The following is a 12,016-nucleotide window of genomic DNA, read 5'->3' on the forward strand; positions in this document are numbered from 1 at the left end:
ATCTAGTCAATCTTCTTTTTTAAAAACATCATAAATTTGATCCCATCGTATAAATGTAAATCAATTTGCTTTTTTTCATTCTAGTTATATACATACTATGACCATAAATGAACATTTAAAACTTTGAAAGCTTAGCTTTGCCTAAGGTGTCATAACTTCCCTTAGTGACACACTTTCTTCAACAATTGTTTGAAACCCTCTCTTTTCTCCAAGACTCCCATGTTTTACCTTTCCTCTCAGAGTTCTTCCTCATACTTTCCTGAGAAAATAAAAGCCATAGCCTTAAGCTTCATATTTTCTTCTACTCTGTATGTTAAAAGTCCTTGTCATTATTCTCCATTCTGTCCTTTCATTGCAAATGAAATGGTGGTTTTTGTCCAAGCCATCCCCTCTACTTGTACTCTTGATTCCCTCCCATCTCTTGTATGCTACCCCTTACAATCTTCCCCTCTCTAGATCTTCTGTTTTTTTCTCTAGTGAAACATTTCCAGTAATCTACAAACATGTCTAAATCTCTCTAAAAAAGAGAGATGGGGGAGGGAAAGAACCACTTAGACTTCCCTTAACTTTCAGTCACTTTTTAACTCTTTTAAATCTAGCTTCTGACCTCCTCTCCATGCTTTCAAATCAACTTTCTCCAAAGTTACCTACCAGTGATCTTTTAGTTGCAAAAACCAGTTATGTTTTTCAGTCGTCATTCTTGATCTCTCTGCAGCATTTGACACTTTTTGACCATTCTTTTCTGTATAATTTTTCCTCTGAATTTTTGTGGTGCTTTTGTCTACTTACCTGTTTCTCAGTCATCTTTGTTGGATTATCATTCATATCTTAGGCTTTAATTGGAAGTATATTCCCAGACTTAATCAGTAGAAGCTCCTCACTCTCATTCCACTTAACCAGTTGCTAAGCCTTGTCAGTTCTACTTCTACAGTGTTGTTTATATGTCCTCTTTCCACTCTCATGTTCACCCCTTTGACCTCTTCCCCTGCCCTACTCCCCCCCATCAAAGTATTCATCACCTCTTGTTTGGAATATTGTAATAACTTAGTTTCCCAGTCTCAAGACTCCCCCCTCCCTGGATCATTACCAAAGTGATATTCCTAAACTACGGGTTTGACTACATAAACTATCCTAATCAGTAAACTACAATGACTCCCTAATGCTTCTATGATGAAATAGAAACTTCAACCTACTTTTACAGGCTTGTTATACCAGTATCCTCCCCTTCTTTAAGGATAGGAGACACATGGACTTATTTTAGGCAGCTGGAAATCTGCTATAGACATACTAATCTCTACCCCAAACAGAACTCAATATTGTTTCCTCCAAATATTCCCTTTTTATGAACTCTTTTATTCCTGCCAAGACCATCATCTTGTCAGTTCCCTAAGCTCACAACCATAATGTCCTTGATTCTTTATTAACATTTAGCGCACATGTGCAATATAGTGCTATATCTTGTCATTTTTACCTTTACAACATTTCTTATATACATTTCATTCTCTCCATTCATAAATCTGCCACCCTAGTGCAGACCTTCACTACTTTAATCACTGGACTATTGCCATAATGTTATTTCAGTAGTTTTCTGGTTGATCTTCCTAAAAAGCATAGATCTGACAGTGTTTCTCTACTCAATCTCTGGTGATCAACTGTAATCCTGTTTAGCTTTTAAAGCCCTTCATGATTTTGTCCCTTCTTACCTTTCCATACTTCTTAACAGTTTGCTCCCTACTCTGTATTCTACTAACCAGCAGAACTGGCTCTCGCTGTTATTTCCATATAATATTTATCTTCACAGTCTTTTTGCTGGCTGGCTTCCATGCCTGAATTCTTCTTTATTCTTCCCTGCTGGCTTTCTTTATGGCTCATCTCAAATCTTCTGTAAGAGGCCTTTCTTAGGCTCCTCTACTGTGAATGGCTTCTCTCTGGGATAACTTCCCATTTATGCTGTATATGTCATATTTGCATAATAGTTTGTATGTTAGGAGCTCCTTTTGGGCAGGGACAATATTTTTGTTTTTCTTTTTGTCCCCAGTGCTAAGTTTAGTACCTGACATAGATATTTAATACATGTTTATTGACTTGATATGAAGTTGACTGTCTGAAATTACCTTCTATTTTTATTTGTCTTGTAAATACTTTATGTAGATATGTTGTTTCTCACAATAGTTTTTAATAAGCTCCTTGAAGGCAGGAACTATTGTGTTTTTTGTCTTTGTATCTTGCATACCTGGGATGCAGTAAAGTAGGTGTTTGATAAAACTGTTTCCTTTATGTCATTTAGGGTGAGGAGGAAATTTCAAGAACCTTTTGAGCTTTTTTCCTTACTTTGCTGCCATCTTCTTCATCCCTCTACCCATTAGGCTTTATTCATGTTAACTGCTTCTGCAGACCAACCTCCAATAACTTCCTACTTCTTTAGACACTGAAAGTGGCCCTAGTAGAGAATAGGCATGATATAGCTTATCTAGCAAAGTTAACCATTTTTATCTTATAAAATTACCAGAGGCCTTTGTGACCCTTCATGTATTTACATCTAGTCATTACTTTGAAATTAATATAAAAGTATGATATTAAAATAATTATAATTGAATGCCCATATTTTACTAAACTCCTCTTCTAATCCCTCTTAGTGGAATGTATGTGAGATTCTTGAAGACTATGCGAGTTGAGTACAGTTCTAACAAGTAGTTATGGAGGTTCAAGATCAATGAAATGAATCTGTTATCTGATAGAAGATAATTATCAGGTTGGCCACAAGGTAATTTTTGGCTATAAAGACTATTTGCCAGATCAAATAGTAAATATGTTGGTGATGGTATGGGAAAGACCCACAATTGACATCCTTCCCCCTAAAAAAATCCATTTGGAATAGCTTTTCAGAATGCAGGAAGATCTATCATTGGGTTACCCTTTCCCCTTCAACTAGGGTCCTTGATGGTGCACAAGATTTGTTTGAGATTGGAGTTAACAGCTCTTCCTTCTGATGAGATGGTCTTAATCATTTACCTTACAAATACCTCCTGAGGTCTTCTGGGCTTTACCATTAGTTCTGCATCTATTCCTTGTACTGTCATTTGACCTTCTTATGTAATGGCAGGACCCCTGAACTTGGTCATTTATCCTACTGCAGTAAACATAGGACTTCTAGGACTTTTCATCTGTCTTGTAGCTGATCTTTCTTTTGTGTTTTCTTCTTTTTAGTGGTGCCCCTAGCATTTAGTCAATATTTGGTATATAGTTAGTGATTAATAGAAGCTTGTTCTTTAAGGTATTGAAGTATTTAAATTAATATATGTGTTGGCTAATGTAGATTGTGTCTAGGAGCTCATTATTTGAGTGGAAGATATTCTTTCATTCTTCTCTTCCCCTTTTGATTTTTAGCTAGTCGTTTCAGTTAAGGTCAAGAGACTAGCTCTGGGTAAAAGCCAAGTTTCTGAAGTCCTTTTAGCACAAAAATACTTGATTTAAGAAGTAAATCCTAGGTCTTTTAGTGCTGATGCAAATAAGTCTGGGGAGTGATGAGGTTAAGCAAGTACTTTGTATTGTTTTGTTTCTATTACTCTTAATTTTTGTCTCAGTAAGAATTGCCTTTATTCTAAACTGTAGGAAAATAGAATAATGATGTCTTCCTTTGATGTTGTTTTTAGTAAATCTTGGAAAGAGTGAATCAATCCTGGATTAATCCTTTAAAATAAACCTGATACTTCAGGGGATAATTATTTAGTGTTTTGTACATAAAAGAAATTTCCAGATAGAATTTTATTAAAGATTTATTAGTCTGTTGAAGAGAGCATGACTTTTGACACATTTCACAAGCCCCATCTTGTTAAATCCAAGTAGAATTCTAAATGGCAGCATATCTTGAGCTAGTTATGATTAAATAGATGTGTTCAGAATCTTTCTCCAGATTGCAGTAGAGGAGATTTGTCCTAGGCCACTTGTTAGTGTTTGAGGCTGCATTTGAACTCGGGGTTTTTTGAGTCCTCTATTCATTGTACTAATTAACTATCCCTAAAGTCTCCCATTTTTCAAATATGAAAAAAGACCTGTGTGGGTAATTGATGGTCTGTCTCCTATGGTCTGTCTCCTCTCTTCTCTTCTCTTCTCTTCTCTTCTCTTCTCTTCTCTTCTCTTCTCTTCTCTTCTCTTCTCTTCTCTTCTCTTCTCTTCTCTTCTCTTCTCTTCTCTTCTCTTCTCTTCTCTTCTCTCTCTCTCTCTGTGTATATATATATGTGTGTGTGTGTGTGTGTGTATATATATAATATGAGGTATTTGGTATTCTTTCCTCCCTGTAAAAGAGCTTGAAAATTGATCTTTCAGTGCTTTCAAAGTTGTCACCTCCTCTATAAATTTCCTTTCTGTGTATTTGATCAGATCCAGTCAGTTTCTTCCTATCTTTTAAAGTGTCATTTCAGCTTACTCATATAGCTCATCAGGCACTAATTGTTAGATTCTGAATATGGAAGATGATTTGAGTTTCTTTGCTGTCCTCCCTCTGATATCACTTATAAATATTTTTGGTGATCTGACTTAGTTGATGTGAAATTAAGCATTCTATATATTGTTTTCCTCTTGTTATTTGTCGCTATTTTGTAAGGTATAGTGTTTTTAATTTTCTGCCATTTTCCTTGTGTAATTCTTTACTTAGAATATTAAGGCCTTCCATTGTGGGTTCCTTCTCTCTCTCTCTCTCTCTCTCTCTCTCTCTCTCTCTCTCTCTCTCGTTATATATCTTATATCTCCTCAACTTTATTCCTCCATTCTATTGTTCCATTTTGAGAATGAGGTGACCCTTCTATTTTTATGTCAAGCCTACTTCTTTTTGATCCTATCTGTTTCCATTTCTGGGAGCTTGCCCCTTCAGTTGTACTCTCTTCTTTGTCTTTAATGTTTATTGTCTCTTGTTCCCCTGCTTCCTTCCCTTTTGCCTGTAGACATATTTAGTTCTTTTCTGAAATCTTTAGTTGTTCTTTTCGTATCCTTAAGCTATCTTACTCAATATCTTTCTTTCACAAACACTTAGAAGAACTGTTTTCACTTTTCACCTCTAATTTAATCCTTAACATCTTGCAATGCAATTTAACTAATAATGTATTAATTTCCAAATCCATTGATCTTTTCTCACTCATCTTTTTTGATCTCTACAATTTTTTTTTACACTTTGCCCTTCTTCCAATTTTTTTCCTCTCTGGATTTTTATGAAATTATTGTCTCCTGATTTTCCTGTTGTCTAACTTCTTTCTCAGAATCCTTTGCTGAATTATCATCCATGCATCCAGTCTCCTCATTTTGAAGGTGAGGAAACTGAGATGCAAGGAAATTAAGTGATTTATCTAAGGAGACATACTCAAGAACAGTGATCTTCTGTTGTCTAACTTTGCCCTCCCTTCTCTTGAATAAATTGTCCCCAATGTTTAATTATAATCTCCATATAGATAACTCAAATTTACATACCTAAATTCTCATTATTAATTCTCTCCAAGATTACCTGTTGCCTGATTATCTCCTTCTACATGTGTCAAGCTCGATATTGCCAAAGCCAAACTCTCTCTTCCCTTTCCCATTTCCTCCCACTCCTAGTTCATTTTCTCAACTTCCTTATTCTGCTGGGGATACCATCATTCTCACAATCACCCAGATTTGCTACACTAGGGTTATACTCCTTTCTCTCACCTTTTGTGGCTAATTGTTATATCATATTAAAAAAATCTACTTGGCTGAGACAACAGAAGCCATGAATTACAGATATCTTCTGCTCTGTTGTACTCCTCAGCACCCCTTTGTTATTTCCCCAGGCTCCTTTTCTCTAATCTCATGAAGGAGATGACTTCTTGCCAAAGCCATGGAGGTTCCTGATGCCATCCCCATCTAGAAGTTTGGAAGTTTGTCCCCTTAATCATTTCTTTGTCATTTTCATGTATCCTTTGTTCAGTGACTCCTTTAATGTTGTTTTCAAACATACCGAAGTCTCCATCATGCTTAAAATTTTAATTTGTCCTTTCCATATGACTTAGTTTGGAAATTCACAGGAGCTTTTTGGGAGTGGAGATGATCAGACTCCTCCCTGTCATCTAATAGCAAAGGCTATTAGAAAAAGCAAGCCCATACAAAAAACTTAGACATCCTAGAAAACCTTATTGAAAGATGACTTGATAAATTTGTGAATAAGCAACCCTGTTTTTTTGGGTATTCCCCAAGAAAGACTACAACTGCAGCTGAAAACGGGGCAAGAATCATATTTTAATCAGCACCAAGTATGGGGGCAAACAACAAAGAAGGTACAGAGACTGGGTGAAAGGGAGATAGCAATGCACAGAAAAATGCTGTGAAGAAAGGCAGATGGTGATGAATAAGATATAGGAGAAGAGTCAGACAGTATCACTTTAGGTAATCATGAAGTAAGAGTTGGGGACATTTGATAATATTGACCAATGAAAATGAATGAGTGTTGTGGGGGTGTGGGTATGGAAAGGGCAAAAGTGTGAGGTCTCATTTTTATTGTTTTTGGGGGGAACACACTCTTTATGCTACCTTGGGATTAGTTCATTAGCATAACTAAATCATCTCAAAGTTGTCAGTAAAATTTGAAAGTTAACATTGCCTCAAAATATCAGCAATTTTTCTTATTGAAGATGTCTGAAACTTGGCTTAGATTTATATATTGTAGGACCAGAGCTCTGATAGTAACATTGAGATGGCTTCTACTGATTTAGCACATAGTACCAGAATGTGAATTTTGATTTTTATCTGACAAAATCTTTGGGACAGTTTGTACATGACTTTCAGGTTCTCCTTTGCTATGTTACTTCCTGCTATACTGGCTACTTACAAACTTAACTATACTGACTACAAGTAGGAAGTGGTCAGGAGGACTAGAACAAGATAAAATTTTAACACAAGTATTAGGATTTTTCTCCTAGGTACTTTTAGAAAGGAAAATTAAACTTTATTCAGGTTGGTAAATTATCTTAATAGTTACAAACCATCTTAACTATTCGTGTCCCCACATGTTCATAATAAGACTAAAGTGGTTCTCCAGCTTTTCCCTCATATGAAGAAAAAATACTATCTTTGATACATATTTGATGATATTTCGTCACTTCCCTCCCTTCTTAGAGATTCTAGGTCAGTTACTGATTGAAAGACAAAATGTTATTTAATACCTTGATCCTTAAATCTATACTTTGGAATCTTTTAGTTTTATAGTTGATTGAAGTGAAGAAAAAAAAAATTGAGGGAAGGGTCCAAGTCAGTATGATTATGAAGAAGTATGAGGATAGCAAATAATTGAAAGCCAAAAAATAGTATTGTTTGTGTGTTATCTGAATTTATGACAATCCAGTTCTCTAGGACAGTATCCAGATTTTAAAGGATTTAGATATAATACAGGTTAGCATTCACTTAGGGATCTTGTTCATTGCTTCATTTATTGGGATATCTTACATTATAAGATAAATCAGCAATGATGGGGAGAGGGAAGGACTAAAAAGACTAGTAGTGTACCATCCCCTTTAATTATTATATCATTTTTCCTTTATGTAAAGTTGTTGGAAGGATTTCTGTATTCGTTGGCTCATTTGCCTCATTTCCCTCTCCTCTATTCTCTGGCATTTTATCTTTCCAACTCCACTACTTGTTTGGCAAGATTAACAATGATTTCTTTACATGCTAAATCCAATAGCTTTTTCCTAGTCTTTATCCAACTTGACCTGTCTGCAGCTTTTGACACTTAAACCTCACTTCCTCTTGCCTTTGCTTTAGTGATACTGTTATTGTTTCTACCTATTGTTTCTTCTGCCTTTTCTTTCTCATTTATCTTTGCTTGTCCATTATCACACTAAATTTGGACATCCTCCAGAATTTCTCTCCTTGGTTCTTTTCTTTCTTTTTTCTATCATTTGGTGATCCCAAGTTAAACTGTCAGCCTTAGGCATGTGACTCTCAAAATCTTTTTCTGACTCTGTTCTATCTCATTCCGAGTTACTAAGGTATAACTACAACATCTCTTGCATCTATTGTCCCCTGTTCTCTAATTCAGTCACTTTGTTTCCCCATTTAAAGTATCTGTATTTAAAACTTTGTGTAGGTGGTCCTCCAGATCCATTTCTGCCTTTTGGAATCACTTAGCTTCCTTTGAAATACAACTCAGGTGACACCTATTGTAGGAAGCCTTTCCTGATTTTAAGTGCCAGCCTTACCATTGTTAATGCTTTCTGTTCTTGAAACGTATTTCCTGTTAATTCCATCTATACTTTTTATTGGCATGTGTATAAATATATCTTGACACCATCCCTACTTCCTGAAAGGAGCAGACTAGTTGTAGCCACTTTACTTTGTATAAAGTAGAAATGAATGGATTTAAATGATTATTGATGCTTTAGAGCTCAAAATGAAATCTTCTTTATTTGCTTCTCCCTGGGAGAAACTGGGCAGGTTACTGAATACTGTTTGCCTCAGTTCTTCAGCTATTAAATCTTTGGATAGAAAGATGATATTTGGACTATCAGTAATTAATGTCATTTATGGAATGTCTACAGCAGAGATTCTTAACCTTTTTAGGTGTTAATAGACCCCTTTGGCAGTCTGGTATAGCCCATGGAAACCAGACTACCAGAAGGGTCCATAACAACTATCACCACCTATTGGTCATGGATATTTCCTCTTTCACATGCTGAGATCTGTCTAGTCTGGCCTTATCTTTGCTCCTTACACAAGACACTCATTCTCTCCTCTCTGTGCCTTTGTTTTAGCTGTCCACATACCTTTAGAGTCCTCTCATTCTTTGAGTCATAGCTCAGGAACCAGGTTCCTCATTCTCCTAACTGCTAGTATTCTTCCTCCTGAATTATCTTATATTTAATATATTTCAGCTATGAATTACATTAGAATGTAAACTCCTTTTGAATAGAAATTGTTTCTTTTATTTGTATTACCAGAAGCTAATATAATATTTAGCACAGAGTAGATACTTAAAAAATACTTGTTGATTGATAGACAATGAGTCAGTACTTTAGAAGACTGAATCACAGCCAGCAGACCTAATTTAGCTTGGTTTACAGAAACTGCCAGATTTTGTGTTTTGTTGGTATATCAAGACCTCAGGGTTTGATAGATGAGATATTGGGGCAAAACTTATGTGGAGAATTAAATATTTATTGTTGAATAGAGTATTAAAATATTTTGTTAAAATATACAGTGTGTGGTAGCTAGATGGCACAGTAGATCAAGCACTGGCCTTCAAGTCAGGAGGATCTATGTTCAAATTTAGCCTCAGACACTTATTATTTGTTGATTGTGTGGCCCTGAGCAAGTCACTTAATTCCAGTTGTCTCACGAAAAAGAAAAAAAATATTCAGTGGTATTTACTTATTGATTCACATGTAGAAGTATGCAGAGTGTTCATACACTAATTTATAATTCCCTGAAAATTGTTATTGGGGTTTTTCGGGGAGGGAGGGGATAGAGTAATTTTGTTTTTGGTCTATAAAATATATTGTTTGTGGTGAACTCATCTGGAACAATTTTAGGAAGACATTTATTAGGTTGTTTGGTAGAGAGAGCTGGAAAGAAGGGGTAAGCCCTTCCTCAAGTCTTTGTGAGGTTATATAGAATTGAGAAAAGGGCATATGGACATTTGCCTGATTAGTCTAAGGCAGTAGATGGTCTGCAAAAGGAGGACAGTTTGAGATGAACATTAGTAAGTCAGAACTCTGGGGAGCCCAAAACACAAACTTGGTGTTGACTCAAAACTAGGTGAGGGGAACCTAAAAGGAGCAGCAAGTGAAATCTAAGCATTACCTGAAGCATCTCTTGAGATTAGCCTTACCTCTTTAGTAAACTTTTGGGATTAGACAATTTTTAGCCATATAAAGCTAGGTTCAAACAGTATGAACAGATGATAAATATAAAGGTTCACAGTATAAAGGTGAATACCAAAAATACAAATCAAGATTATAATAAAATTTTTTATTCTATTCTATTGTTCCTTTATAATTTAGATGTATTTTACTCTTTAAAGGTGGCATTCTATATCAAGTGAAGTAATGTGTGTAAACGTATTTTGTTAGTATTCTACTATTTGTAATAATAGTTTAATAGCCATACTTAAAAGGATTTAGGAAATGATAAATATTAACACTTTTTTTTTTTTTTCCCTTTCAGTTTGTCAAATGTGGATATGCAGGCTCTAATTTTCCAGAACACATCTTTCCAGCTTTGGTTGGAAGACCTATTATCAGATCAACCACCAAAGTGGGAAATATTGAAATCAAGGTAATATTTTATTTATAAGTAAATCAGGAATAAAGTCTCTGAATTGTTATCTGAAATAATTTTTGTTAAACAAAACAGTGATCAAGCAAAGTAAAACATTGATGCCAATTTAAATCCAATGCCAATTTAAATCCAATTTTGTTTACTTTGTGACTACAGCATATATTTGGAATAAAATACATATTAGGTTCTGTATATAATACTTAATGTCTACTGAGGATTTTAATCCGGGCTACACAATAGAGTGATTTTTAGAATGTTTTGTTCTTTAAATTCAAAAGGTCTTTTTCTATCTTTCTATTTTATAGGGCAACTGCTGTTATATAAATGCTTCTTTGGAAACTTGCTCATTTTCTTTCAATGCTTTGTGGCCTGATCCTGTACTTTTTCACAGTATAACTGTGGAAAACTTTGGATGCCATGTAAATATGTGTTCTGCTCAACTAACAGTACCAACCTCCTCTACTCTACTTTAGGAGGAAGCTATGCATGTCTTCCATTTGGCTTTTGCCCAAAGGTTCTCTGGTGTACTATTTCTTAATCTTGGAAGGGGGAGAGCAAGCAGGTAATATAGAACGTTATGGCTCTTAGAGTCCAGAAAGTTGTTCATGAATGAGCTAGTGTTGTAGGTCTTAGTTATGTAGTCTTTTTGTAAGATTTTTGGGTCCTATTAGAACACCACATCACTTGAATTAAGAGTTTAGGATGTAGTCAGTCTTTGGAGATGGAGAGCTACAGTAAAATATAGATTTATAGTAATAGTCATTTGTTTTCTTGCTAAATTATTTATTAGCTCAGTGAATAAATGTACTAGCTGATATATATTTTTTTTTAATCCTAAATTACATGTAAAATCTTTTTTAAAAGGCTTTAAAAAGACTTGGCTTCTTCATATTAAAAAAAAAAAAAATCACCAGAGAAACCTATAACAAATTGAAGCAGTAGAAATATGTTAAAACAGAAATAAATTGTTTGAAATAAGAAATGAATATATTAATTTCTAGCTAAAGTCCCTTACAGCTTTATCATTGTTATGATATCTTATTTTCCAAGCACCTTTTTCTTTAATTCTGAACAAATTCCATCTTGAAATTTAAATCTTAATTTCAATTTGAGCATAATTATGATTACATAAGTTAAACATTTAATGATTGCAATAAGTATGACTGCCTTTCTTAAACTGAAATTAATGCTATCCTTTTTATTTGATGATATACCCAGTTGAAAGTTAAAAATGCCATTTCTACTTTACCGGAAGATTAAAAACAGTATTAGCATATTTAAACAGTGTTTGTTGTGTAGTTGTAACTTATCCGCAAATATTTGTTCATATATTTTGTACTTACATGTCCTCATTCTAGGAAGTGGTTCATTTTACATTTAAAGCCATGGAATGGTTATGGACTATGTTTTCATTCTCTCCATGATTTTTGCTATAAATGCAAAATGATTAGCAGGGGGGCGGGGGGCATTTCCCCTGCAAGATTAGTCTACTGTTCTCCATTGGTTCAGTCTGATCAACTTGTCATGCCTTTTGAAATTAGAACATCATATAATTAAGGTTGAAAAAATGTGGCATAAGGGATGTGACTAATCCATTCTTTCTTACAAGAACCAGAAATAACAGCCTTGAACTACCTACCTAGAGAAAGTCTTTGTTTCCTTTTTTTTTTTTTTTAACTTTCAGAAAATCAGATGTTATTAACATTAATTAATGAATTTGGAGAGATGCTTGGAA

General features: G+C 34.7%; 1 protein-coding gene across 1 annotated transcript in view; it reads left to right on the top strand.

Moving 5' to 3' along the window:
• The window catches only part of ACTR2 (actin related protein 2), a 54,696-nt gene that overhangs the window by 7,056 nt on the left and 35,624 nt on the right, over positions 1–12,016 (top strand). The window contains exon 2 of the mRNA XM_051975396.1: positions 10,168–10,278. Coding sequence (XP_051831356.1) covers positions 10,168–10,278 — 111 coding nt within the window. The remainder of the gene's footprint in view (positions 1–10,167; positions 10,279–12,016) is intronic.

The sequence above is a fragment of the Antechinus flavipes genome, chromosome 2 (genome assembly GCF_016432865.1).
Source record: "Antechinus flavipes isolate AdamAnt ecotype Samford, QLD, Australia chromosome 2, AdamAnt_v2, whole genome shotgun sequence".
In the NCBI taxonomy this organism is placed as follows: domain Eukaryota; kingdom Metazoa; phylum Chordata; class Mammalia; order Dasyuromorphia; family Dasyuridae; genus Antechinus; species Antechinus flavipes.